Below are 12,458 nucleotides of genomic sequence, written 5' to 3' on the forward strand. Positions count from 1 at the left end.
CCATCAGATTTTGTTGTTTTTCTCTCTTCTAAATTACATTTTCAGATTTTTTTGTTACTCTTCTTGAATTGTTGCAACAAAAAATTTTATTACTAAAAAGTCATATTTTTATACAGATACTAAGTTTTAAACTGGAACAACAAAAAGGCTAAAAAACACTTTTTTTCTTAATATTACCAATAATAAGTAAGCAACTTCTATCTTAAAAGGGTTTCACAAACCTTCAAAATAATACCACACCAAATATGTTTTGTTTTAATAAAAACTAACCACAGAGACATAAAAGTGCGTATCACTGAAGAAACACCTATGAATTGTTTGAGCGCATCACAGAAATTCATATCCATTGAAGTAATGCGTTTAGACTGTAATTTAATAAACAGGCTGCAATGTTTGCTTACACGAGTCCACTGCTCTAAATGATAGAGGGAAATTTTTAGCTGTGTGAGAGGGCACTGCTTTCATTTTCAGCTGGAGCTAATGGAGAAATGATGTGATGCACCATATTGTTTAGCAGAAAATTGTATTTCCTAGTCTTTCCAAATGTGCTACAGAGCAGAGCTGCTCTGTAGTGATTCATTAAAAAAGCACATCTCTTTGCTTCCCTTATTCTAGAACCCCTTGAACACTGATGCTAACCTTCCACCCCCCTCTCAACAGCCTCCCTCCACATTCTGACACTCTCTTCTCGTTTTCTGCATCATCCAGGTGATGCAATCAGCAAATGGAAGTCCTTGCATTGCCCAACCCCTTTCCTAACAGTGCTGAGGGGAGGAAGGTCAGAGAGCATGGGGAGAGAGGGATGAGTCAAGTGCAAGAGGAAGGAGACAAGGGCAAATGTGAAAATGACACCTGAAAATGCCAGACGACTAAGGACGGTAACTCTTGTGACAGGTGAAACTTTACAAATCACCTGCTGCTGTGGTCAGTTGGTACTCAACAGGTCTAGATATTTCCTGAAATAACATTTGTCTTATATTGTCATAAAACCAAAATTTTGTAGATGGTTTTGGCAGTACAAATTAAAGGGAAACGTTCCAAGAAAATCTGTAAAAAATAGGTTTCAATATACTGTGTCAGTATACTGTAGAATTATTTATTTATGTATTTATTTATTTTTGCCAAATACAATGAAAGTGAATGGGGTCCAAACAAAGTGCAAAGATGGTTTTGTTTGGATCTCACTGACTTTCATTGTATGGACAAAAGCAGTTACATACTGCATTGTCTTGTATTTTAGGGGGTAAATGACATGTAACAGAATGTCCTGGCAGAATTATTAGTACATTTTCCATTTTTCTACACTGTAACAATGATTTTTCAAAATAAATATTATTAGAGTAAAAGAAAATACTATTTTATTCTTTCTACTTCAAAATTTTCATGTCTAATTCAGTGTGTTACTTGGCTTTTCTTTGTAATTAATTGTGAAATTTACTAGCAATTTCTGAGTGAAAATTGTTTACACCAAAAAAAAAAAAGGTGAATAAACAATTTTCGCTAAGAAATTGTAAATTTGACAAATAATTACACATTATTGGCAGGTGACACTGAGTTAAATGTTAAATTTTGTAGTAGAAAGACTGAAATAGTAATTTTGTGTAAAACATACTCTTTGTTAATCTTTGTTTTATGCACAACTTAAAAATTTCAGTGTGGTTCAAACAAAAATAAAGTCATACAAATGAAATCTGTATGATTTAATTTTATATGTGGAACAGAAAAGAAGATATTTTGAAATTATATTTGGTTGTTTTTTTGCCACATATAATGGATGTCAATGGGGTCCAAACAAAACACAAACCTGGTTTTGTTTGGACCCCATTGACTTTCATTGTATTGACAAAAGTAGTTACATATTGCATTGTCTTGTCTTTGTAATTAATTGTGATTTACTAGCAATTTCTCTCTTTTTTGGCCTTTTTGCGTTTTTAGATGACAGGACAGTGGAAAGTGAGAGGAAATTGTTGGGTGGAGAGGGATCGGCAAAGGGACACCCTGGGACAAGATTCGAACCTGGGTCAGCCAGAGGTGCAGTTGCGCTATATGTCAGTGTGCTAACAACTTGGCTATAGGGAAGAAAGACTGAAATCTTGTTTTATGTACAGCTTGCTTTTTTTTTTTTTACAGTGTAAGAAAAAAAATCAGTGTAGTTCAGACAAGCAAATGAAACAAAGCAAAACAAAACAAATTCTGTTATCATTTCTCACACTTGTGACTTTTTGGATCCGTATGACTTTATTTTATATGTGGAACCGAAAAGAGTATATTTTGAAAATATATTTACTTGTTTTTTTTTTTAATCAAATATAATTAGTATTGTTATTCACTGCACTTGTACAAAATTTGGTGAAGAAATAATTTTTGCTAAGAAACTGCTAGTAAATTTGACAAATAATTACAAAGAACTGGCAAGTTACACTGAATTATAAAATTAAATTTTACATTTTGAAGTAGCAGGACTGAAATTGTATTTTTGTGTAAAATATACTCAATAATCAATTTTATGTACAACTTAAAATAACATTTTTACAGTGTAGGAAAAAAATCAGTGTAGTTCAAACAAACAAAACAAAAAACAGTTCTGTCATTTTCTCACCCCTTTGTAATTTCAAACCTGTATGACTCATTTTATATGTGGAACAGTAAAAAAAAATATTTTGAAAATATATTTGGTTATTTTTTTGCCACACACAATGGAAGTCAATGGGGTCTAAAACAAAACAAAACAAAACACAAAAATGGTTGTTTTGACCCCATCGACTTTCATTGTATGGACAAAAGCAGTTACATACTGCATTGTCTTGCATTTTAGGAGTAAATGATACGTAACGGATATTGTCCTGGCAGAATTACCAATACCTTTTCCATTTTTCTACACTGTAAAAATTATTTCTTGAAATAAATATTATTTGAGTACGAAAAAATACTATTTTACTTTTTGTACTTGTCTAATTCAATTTGTTACTTAGAGTAAAAATGTTTTGTTTTTTTTCAAGTGCCCTGTAAAAAATTAGGTGAGGAAATAATTATTGCTAATAAACTGCTAGTAAATTTGACAAATAATTACAAAGAACTGCTAAGTTACACTGAATTCAAGTTTACATTTTAAAGTAGAAGGACTGAAATCGTATTTTTGTGTAAAACATACTCCAATAATCTTTATTTTATGTACAACTTAAAATAACATTTTTACAGTGTAGGAAAAAAATGTAACAGATAATATCCTGGCAGAATTACCAGTACCTTTTCCATGTTTCTACACTGTAAAAATGATTTTTCAGATCTTCTTATTATTAGAGTACAATAAAATACTATGTAAAATTTTTGTTTAATTGAATGAATTATTTGCCTTATCTTTGTAATTAATTGTGAAATCTACTAGCAATGTCTGAGTGAAAACTGTTCCTACACCATTTTTTTTGTACAAGTACATTGTAAGAAATTGGTGAAGAAACAATTTTTGCAAAGAAATTGCTAGTAAATTTGACAAATAATTACAATGAATTGGCAAGTGATGCTAAACTGTGTTACATTTTGTAGGAAAAAGATTGAAATAGTATTTTTGTGTAAAACATACTCCAATAATCTTTGTTTTAGTGTAGTAAAAAATCTAAAAAAAAAAAAAGAAGAACATTCCATCATCATTTTCTCACCCTTATATCATTATAAACCTGCATGACTTTGATTTTATATGTGGAGGATATTTTGAAAATATATTTGGTTGTTTATTGTTACATACAGTGGAAGTCAATAGGATCTTTGGACTTTTATTGAACGGACAAAAGCAGTTCTTCAAAATATGTTCTTTTGTGAAGAAAGAAAGTCACACAGGTCACTTGAGGGTGAGCAAATGATGACAGAATTTCATTTCTGGTGTTGATTCAACATTATCCTCTTTTGCACTGTACGTCCCTGACCTCACATCATTTATTTCAAATGATATCCAAAGCAATGTGCCAATCTCTCATTAGAAGCACATAACTGCTTGGCTTACACGCCGTCCTGAGGCCATGTGGTCCATTTCGGCTACCTGACTGTTAGTACTGCCCCCTCCAACTCGGACCGTTCAGCCACACCGACCAGAGTGCCATTAAATAAATTGTGTTGTCGTAATCCTCTCTGATGTTTGCTCCCAATAATGCCCGTTGTCATGTTAACCCATTTTGATCACCCTATTCCCCTGCCTGTGCAGAAACGGACAGCTCTGTTTGGTTAAAAACATGAGAACAACGGCTAAATATGATTGTGTGACTTCTTTCTATGCAGTAAAGCGAGAGATTACAGTTGACTTCTGCCTGGTGCAGTGAAAGTTTCACGCAATGCATGCAAAACAATCACAGAAACTCCTAGACAGGTGGCGTTGGTGACACTGTTTGCCCTTGCAATATGTGGATGGTATCAATGTCATTCAAACAGGAAAGAGGTGAATATGACCAGGTGAAGGCAAAAGCATGGGGCCTGATTTTAATATCCTCAAGGACACAGAAAGACGCTTTTAAAACCAGAAGTATGAAAGGACAAACGGGCTAGTTTAATTTTGGAGAGCTCCCTGCTGGAGGCCTGGTAACGGATAATTAGACACGGGATTACCTGAAGTCACTGTATGGGTGAATGATCCAAAAGCCTGCAGATTTGACTCGTTCCTGCTCGCGTTCCACCGCCTTCTCGCTCCCGAACATTCGAAGCGAGAACTTGTTGACCCCCGGTTGGAGCATCGCGCCAAACTGTCTGTGCATAAAGCCCGCCTGGTACAAGCGCTCGTCGTCCGGCATGATTTGATCGATACCTTCCAACTTTACGAAACTCGACTGTTCTTCAGAGGGCGCCTGTTGTGCCCCGTCGCCGCGACCGCCCTGCGCGCCCTCGCTCTCCCCGGGTCCGGGCTGCTCCGAGGGACCGTCGTCCTCGGGGCTCGCATCCCCGATGAGGCACCTCTGCTCCGCCAGATCCGCGTCTGGAGCATGCCGACTGGTGATGGAAGAGAGGCTGCCTCTGAACCTCCGGCAGTCGCCGTTCACGTTGGTTCTGAAGGGTCTCCCCACATCGGTCTCCGCGTCTCCGCTCTTGGCCTCGCTGACACCTTTCGAGCTCCCCGTGGAGGAGGGTGAGGGAAGATGCTTCATCTTGACACTTTTCCTCCGAGTGTCCTTGTCGCTGTCTTCGCCGTCTCGAGTCATAGCACCCTTGTGTCCAAACTGATGTGGCAAGCTGTAGAGCCGTTTGCGCATGGAAGAATGCACCCTATCCATTGTGATCGACCACCTTAACAGAACAAATGACAGTCGGTATCATCGGAGAGGAGACGCAGGCTGGAAAATAGGTCGTCAAAAATATGAATGCACAAATATGCATCCCGCTGCATCTGTAATACCAGACACCGATTCCGAGAGCGCAGAATCAAAGAGCGCACACTGGATGCGGGAAGACGGACGGACGTGTCTGAATGAGAAACAATTTGACGCGCGTCTCAATGACAAATCATTGCACCCTCCTTTGCAAACTACTCTTCAAACAGCACTTACGAAGCCCCCGGCCATTGACACATCCGTAATCCAATGTGCAAAAGATGTCCAGTTCAGTTGTGGTAACATGCGTGGGGATGGATAACCTATTACGTTGCCATAGAAGCGCAGACAGCAAATAAGCACGCACCACCTAAACCGACTGTTAGGGGTGTAGCAAAAAAAAAAGGAAAAACGTGAAATGACATTGCCCGTCTTCACCAAATGATTCGCCTATGTGTATTTTCGCCCAATAATAGCATAAACATTTCTGAATGGCAAAAGTACAGTTTTTACGTCATTCTGTCTATTACGTCATGATGCATTATTGAAAAGAATTGGTATTGTTCCATGCTAACAGCTGGGTATTGTTTATAGGTTGGCTTGGCAGGATATGGCTAGCTGGGTGGTGAGAAGTCAAAACAAAAAAGTACGTATTCGTTGTGCATAAGGGTTCACACAATTCAAAAGCGTTTTCGAACGTTCCTGTAAACATAAAAGTTTAAATCGCGTTCGGTGAGAACGTAACCATAGCAACAGTTAACCGCTGGAACGCTGTTTATCGGACGTAAAGCGGCAAAACACGTGACTTTATTGTGGATTAGTCACAAAACACAGTAATATGTGACCCTGAACCACAAAACCAGTCATATGGCTCTATTTTTAATGAATAAATAAGCTTTCCATTGATTATATGGTTTGTTAGGATACAACTATTGGAAAATCTGGAATCTGGGGTGCAAAAAAATCTAAATATTGAGAAAATCACCTTCAAAGTTGTCCAAATTAAGTTATTGGCATATTACTAATCAAAAATTAAGTTTTGATGTATTTATGGTGGGAACTTTACAAAATATCTTCATGGAACATGGTCTTTACTTAATATCGTAATGATTTTTGGCATAAAAAATCTCTAGCTATTGCTACAAATATTTTGTGGTTCAGGGTCACATATAATAAAGTGTAAAATAAAAATGTCTTTTAAGTTAGTTGACGGTTATTTGGGGTTTCACGTGACCCGGAAAATTATTAACAGAAATTTCTTCACAAAAATTAACCATGGTATTTGTATTAAAACTGTGGTTATACAAATGGTAATTAATATGTTAAAAAAAAACAAAACATGGTTGCTACACTCTTACTATAGTAAAACCATGGTTAATTTTCTTCAGCGAAGATAACCTCTTTGAGGGTCAATGAATAATTCGCACACTGCTTCAAAGTAGACTAGTTTACCCTTTCAAAATTAACCTTTGTTTTACTACAAATAAAACCAAAAAAAACATGGTTACTATATGTGGTCTAATTACTCTAACCATAGTTTAACCATGGTATTTGTATTAAAACTGTGGTTATACAAATGGTAATCAATACACCAAAAAACATTGGTACTACACTTTGACTATAGTAAAAACATGGTTAATTTAATTAATAAGCACAGTCAACCTCTCTAAAGGTCAATGAATAATTCGCTGCTTTGAAGTAGACTATTTTATTATTCATATTCGAGTTCTTCGATAAAGTTTTATGATGAAAAGACGTGATGAGACAGTATTGTGTCAGGTTAGGCCAGATGTATGATGTATCCCAGACAGCACACGTATGTCTGCACCCTGATAGCACACATACATCACAGATACGTCTATTTGACATCTGCATTTACATATGGAAGACATATTTTTAGAGTGTTTGCTCATCTGCGATACGTCTATAGGACGTTTCCTATCAGATGTCAAATAGACGTCTATTAGATGTCCTTAAGATGTTTATGATTTCGAATGTGTGTAAAACTGACGTCTTACAGACGTCTGTCAGATGTTTGTACACAGCAGATGCTTTCCAGATCAAGTGATCTTTAACACGTACGTCTGCAAGATGTCTGTTAAAGATCACTTGAGCTGGAAAGCATCTGTGTGTTTTACACACATTCAAAATCATAAACATCTTAAAGACATCTAATAGACGTCTATTTGATGTCTTATAGAAAACGTCCTATAGACGTATTGCATATGAGCAAACACTAAAAAAATAGGTCTTCCAGATGTAAACGCAGACGTCAAATAGACGTCTCCATGATGAATGTGTGCTATCAGGGATGGCTGACAAGACAACCATGCCAGCATCGTTGCTAAAATGCTGTTCAGATTTGGTTTATGCAGGTTTAGTGCTTGTCTAGTTGGTGAACCAGTAATTAGTAAAGCTACTAGTTATGCTAATGAAAAGGTCTAGTGGGGACAACAGCTATGATGGTGTTGTTTTTATGTTTATGCTGTGTTTTGTCACATTTAAGAGCTTCACAGCTCATGTAATTGTGAAATATTTAAGCCATTCGTTTCAAATATATCCATGCTATGGCATATTTCATTTTCTGAAAACCACACAGCCTTGCTTTAGAACAACTGTGCTTCATCTGATGTCATGGTTTTTATTGTGCGGTCCGGATACAACATCACATGTCAGATGGTGAAGTCAGGGCACCAAGTGATCTGATGAAACTAGATACTGAGAGAATAATGGCACTATAATCTGTAAGCGCCTGGGCAAAGACAGCTTTCTGCCTTTTGAGCAGAAAATGCATTGTGACAAACACTGCCTTTCCAGGAATCATCCATCCCCATGGCTATGGTGGAGAAACGACCGTGAGATTATTCTGTGTGGATGTGATTTTTGTGTGTATGAAAATATCATCTTTCATTCTGTCGTACGGTAACCTGCCGTCTGAACACCAGCCAATTTCACCTTGTGATATTTGTATGGATTTATAGTGTTCAGGTTATATTAATGAACTCAATCTTAAAAATGATTTCTCCTCTTGCATATTTCTGGCAGAACATAAATGTTCTATTATAGTAATGTGCTATATAAACCACACTCGTGTTTACACCACAGACATATGGTTTAAATGGAGCAGCTAATAATGAGAGTAGATGGTAATACTTATGTAAATGCCACATCCAAATACTGTTGCACAGCTCATTTTTGGTGCAATGTCTATAACTGAAAACTGAGAGGGTGGGGGAGTAGAAACAAACGTCCAGAAACATTAAGCGTTTGGAGGGTCTGAAGTTTCAGCCTTGGTCAGCAATGCCCCCCTCTGGTGCACAGACATATTTCTTTTAGGACTGCAGGCAACAGTGCCAACCTTATGCTAGGATGATTTTTGAACCTTTAAAACACCCACACGAAGATGTCGATACTGAAGCAGATGGTTCTACTTTTTTTCGAAAACAATGCAACATTGGGCAAGTTGCACTTGGGTATTTTTAGCTTGTAATGTTGTGCAAGTGTCATTGTTTGTTGGTATATGATTGCTTCCACATGCAGATTGATTAATTACCCATAACAGAATTTATGTAAACTTATATTTGAGGAATTTGCTTTAATTTTTACTCACCCTCAGGCCATCCAAGATAAGTGTGTTTTTCATAGAAACAGATTTGGAGATATTTAGCATTACACTTGCTCACCAGTGGATCAATTGCGGTGAATGGGTGCCGTCAGAATTGAGGTTCAAACAGCTGATAAAAACATCACAATAATCCACACCACTCCAGTCCATCAGTTAACATCTTGTGGAAAGCTGTGTTTGTAAGAAACAAATTTGCGCATATTTCTCTCCTCATTCAGACAAACTACTTTTTCACTAGAGAAAGCAATATTACAGATTTTTAAGGTTGAAAATAAAAACGTCTTAATGATAAATTTGTTAGAACATCTCGCAAGATGTTCATTGAAGCAATACGTTTTTATCAGCTGTTTGGATGACGGCACCCATTTTCCATTGGTGAGCAAGTGATGTAATGTTAAAGTCTCTAGATTTTTTCTGATGAAAAACTCATCTACATCTCGGATGACCTGAAGACGATGACCTCATGTTATAAAAAAGGACAACGCGTTTGACTTTGGATATTTTAATTGTTAAAAATGACATTTATATGCCTTATTCAATTGATATAATATTAATTTCTCTTCACATTCAGACTTAGTAGACCCTTTATATCTGTAAGGAGCTCATGCAGTGATGTTTTAAACCATGTGGGTTGTTTTTCATGGTTCGAACAGTGCACTCTGCTAACATATAATATATTAAAGCTTAATTATACACAACCAAAAGCTAACATTAAAAAAAGGTATGTTCTACTGTATGTATAGATATTGCATAGAATAAAAGCCATGCTGTATACTATGCATACATAAAAAGCAATCAGCCATGTAGACTTATAGAGACAGATAAGGTACATAAGTATAAAATGAAGTCACTGGTTTGCAAGAGTATTTGAAGAGATAAGTGCATCAGTATGAAGAACATTCAGTTAACTATAGATATTTCAAGTGATTTCATACATCAATGTACAATCCATGTACAAATTAAACATGGCAGGACATTTCGCAAAGCCCTTAATCGATTGATAGAATCGTATGCCACCTTACCAAACGGTATGCAGTACTATGATCATCTGTACAAAAAACTGTCATACCAGAATCATGGTGGCATATTTGCGATAAGTTAAAGGCTTGCTTGAAACAGAAGTCATTCATAAATACACAAACAAAAAAAAGCCTGTATCAAACAGTAATTATCTTGCATGCAGTTATTATTTTTGTACTGTTGCCTGACATGGAAAAAAGTTGACTTGAATAAAATAGATTCTAAAGAAAACGCAACACAATCATGCAAGAAAATGTTCTGAATCAGGTTCCGTTCTCCTCGCTCGTCCTTCCCACACCAGATTTATAAGGCATGCCTCGGGTGCTCGTTTCTTCCACTTTAACTTCTCCTCCTTTGATTTACCAGTGCGCTGAACCATTTATGAGTAACGTTCATATGGTCATGATGTGAATGTCTTTATCTGTAAACAACACAGCAGTGACAAAAGTGGGTTAATTATGTGGCTTACTGACTGAGCAATGTATATATTTAGTTCTTTGATATTCGTTACACGGCATTCTGCAAATAGATATTTCCTAATATTCACCAACGTCCATGGCAACTTTCTATTAGAGGTGCTCCGATCAGGATTTTTGAGGCCGATCACAGGAAGCTGTATCTGCCGATCCGATCACCGATTATTTTAAAGCTTCGTATTAATCATGTAGAATTATTTATAGAGATACTCCAATCAGGATTTTTAGACACTTATTCAGGGCCCTGATGGTTTTTTTTTTTTTTTTTTTTTTTTTTTTTGGAGAGAGGAGGGGAGTTTTTTTAATTTGATGGGTGGACAGGAGCATTTTTTTTTTACTTAAAAAAAAAAAAAAACGTATATTTATCTTACATAAATGTTTGATCATGCAGTGCATTTTTGTTTTTAGAATTGTGCAATTGTTGCACAATATCTACACACAGTCTGATTTCCACAAACACATTTCTCCAGTCTTTTGATTATGAAATTACGGCTCACATAAGGTTTTCAAATTACTTTATAATTTATTAAATGAAGAAATATGAATTGTACCTCACCTTCACCATTTTAATTGTTTTACCCGCGCCGAAAAGCGCCTGAGACGGTGCCGCTGCATGTCGTGCCAAACCTGTCATCAGCTTTAGATCGGTTTATGAGATCGGCCTTTTTAGAGACCACCAATCAAACACAAGGGATTATCAGCCGATAGCTGGTAGCCGATCATTCGGAGCACCCCTAGTTTCTATATCAGTCAACCTATCGACCAGGTTCACAAAAAAATAGTTTTTGCTTCATACACTTAAAAAAAGTGTATGAAGTGTCTAAATCACTCGCTTTTTTAAGGAAATATTTCACATCTCTCTCACCTCCCCTGAGCCCATTGAGGTTTAACAGACTTGCTAAAGCATGCGGTGAGTTTGTTGGGGGGTAATTGAGAATGAATAGGAGAAAGTCACATGAGAGGAGGGAATGCCTCCATCGCGATATGATTGGATATGACTGGTTATGATCGGCTGTGATTGGTTCATGCGATAAATCCCGACTCCTGTGTTCATGCGCGTTTCGCATTTGCAAATCATTCTGAATGAACAATATAATGGTTTTAATGGGAAGACTAATTTAAAAAAGTAAACAGCTCACACACTTAGATATAATCACTTGGTTACATCAAAATAAGTTTAAAATAGCACAAAAACATGATCTGCAGGAGTCAAACTTGGTGAAGTAAGTTTTAAGTAATTCTCCATGTCTGTGACCAATATTTGTGACCCTGGACCACAAAACCAGTCATAAGGGTACATTTTCTTAAATTGAGATTTATTCATCATCTGAAATCTGAATAAAGAAGCTTTCCATTGATGAATGGTTTGTTAGGATGGGACAATATTTGGCTGAGATACAGCTATTTGACAATCTGGAATCTGAGGGTGCAAAAAAAATCTAAATATTGAGAAAATCGCCCTTTTTAGCAATGCATATTACTAATCAAAATAAAATTTTGATATATTTACAGTAGGAAATTTACAAAATATTTTCATGGAACATCATCTTTACTTAATTTCCTAATGATTTTTGGCATAAAAGAAAAATCGATAATTTTGACCCATACAATGTATTTTTGGCTATTGCTACAAATATACCTGTGCTACTTATGAATGGTTTTGTTGTCCTTGGTCACATTTGAGGTTTGATGACTGATGATCCGAAAAATTAAATAAATAGTTTACAATTAAAAAGAACAGCTGAACATAGGTTCACAAATAAAATATATTGTTTGTAAAATGTAAAATGCTTAAAAACACTAATTTGATGAGATTCATATTTGGTTTTAATATATAGAATATTGATGACATTGTTAATGTAAAAATATCAAATAGAATTGTTTTTCTTTTTCTAATAATATAAGTAATGTTTATCGAACCAAGAAAATGTGACTGTGACATGAATTTACATTTGATTAAAACTATTTTTGAGGACTTCATTATCATATGTGACCCTGGACCACAAAACCAGTCATAAGGGTCAATTTTTTTAAAAATTGATATGTATT

General features: G+C 36.0%; 1 protein-coding gene and 1 long non-coding RNA gene across 3 annotated transcripts in view; one reads left to right on the forward strand and one right to left on the reverse strand.

Moving 5' to 3' along the window:
• Positions 1–2,191, forward strand: part of LOC127157144 (uncharacterized) — a 39,946-nt gene extending 37,755 nt beyond the window's left edge. The window contains exons 2-3 of the long non-coding RNA XR_007825836.1: positions 709–894; positions 1,936–2,191. This is a non-coding gene — a long non-coding RNA (uncharacterized LOC127157144). The remainder of the gene's footprint in view (positions 1–708; positions 895–1,935) is intronic.
• Positions 1–5,704, reverse strand: part of hcn4l (hyperpolarization activated cyclic nucleotide-gated potassium channel 4l) — a 43,139-nt gene extending 37,435 nt beyond the window's left edge. For both annotated transcript variants that reach the window (XR_007825835.1, XM_051100396.1), the window contains exon 1: positions 4,594–5,704. Coding sequence is in view for 1 of the 2 variants with exons in the window: in XM_051100396.1 (XP_050956353.1) it covers positions 4,594–5,252 (659 nt within the window). In the remaining variant the exon portion in view is untranslated. The remainder of the gene's footprint in view (positions 1–4,593) is intronic.
• Positions 5,705–12,458: the final 6,754 nt, after the last annotated feature.

This window comes from Labeo rohita, chromosome 25 (assembly GCF_022985175.1).
Source record: "Labeo rohita strain BAU-BD-2019 chromosome 25, IGBB_LRoh.1.0, whole genome shotgun sequence".
Classification (NCBI taxonomy): Eukaryota; Metazoa; Chordata; class Actinopteri; order Cypriniformes; family Cyprinidae; genus Labeo; species Labeo rohita.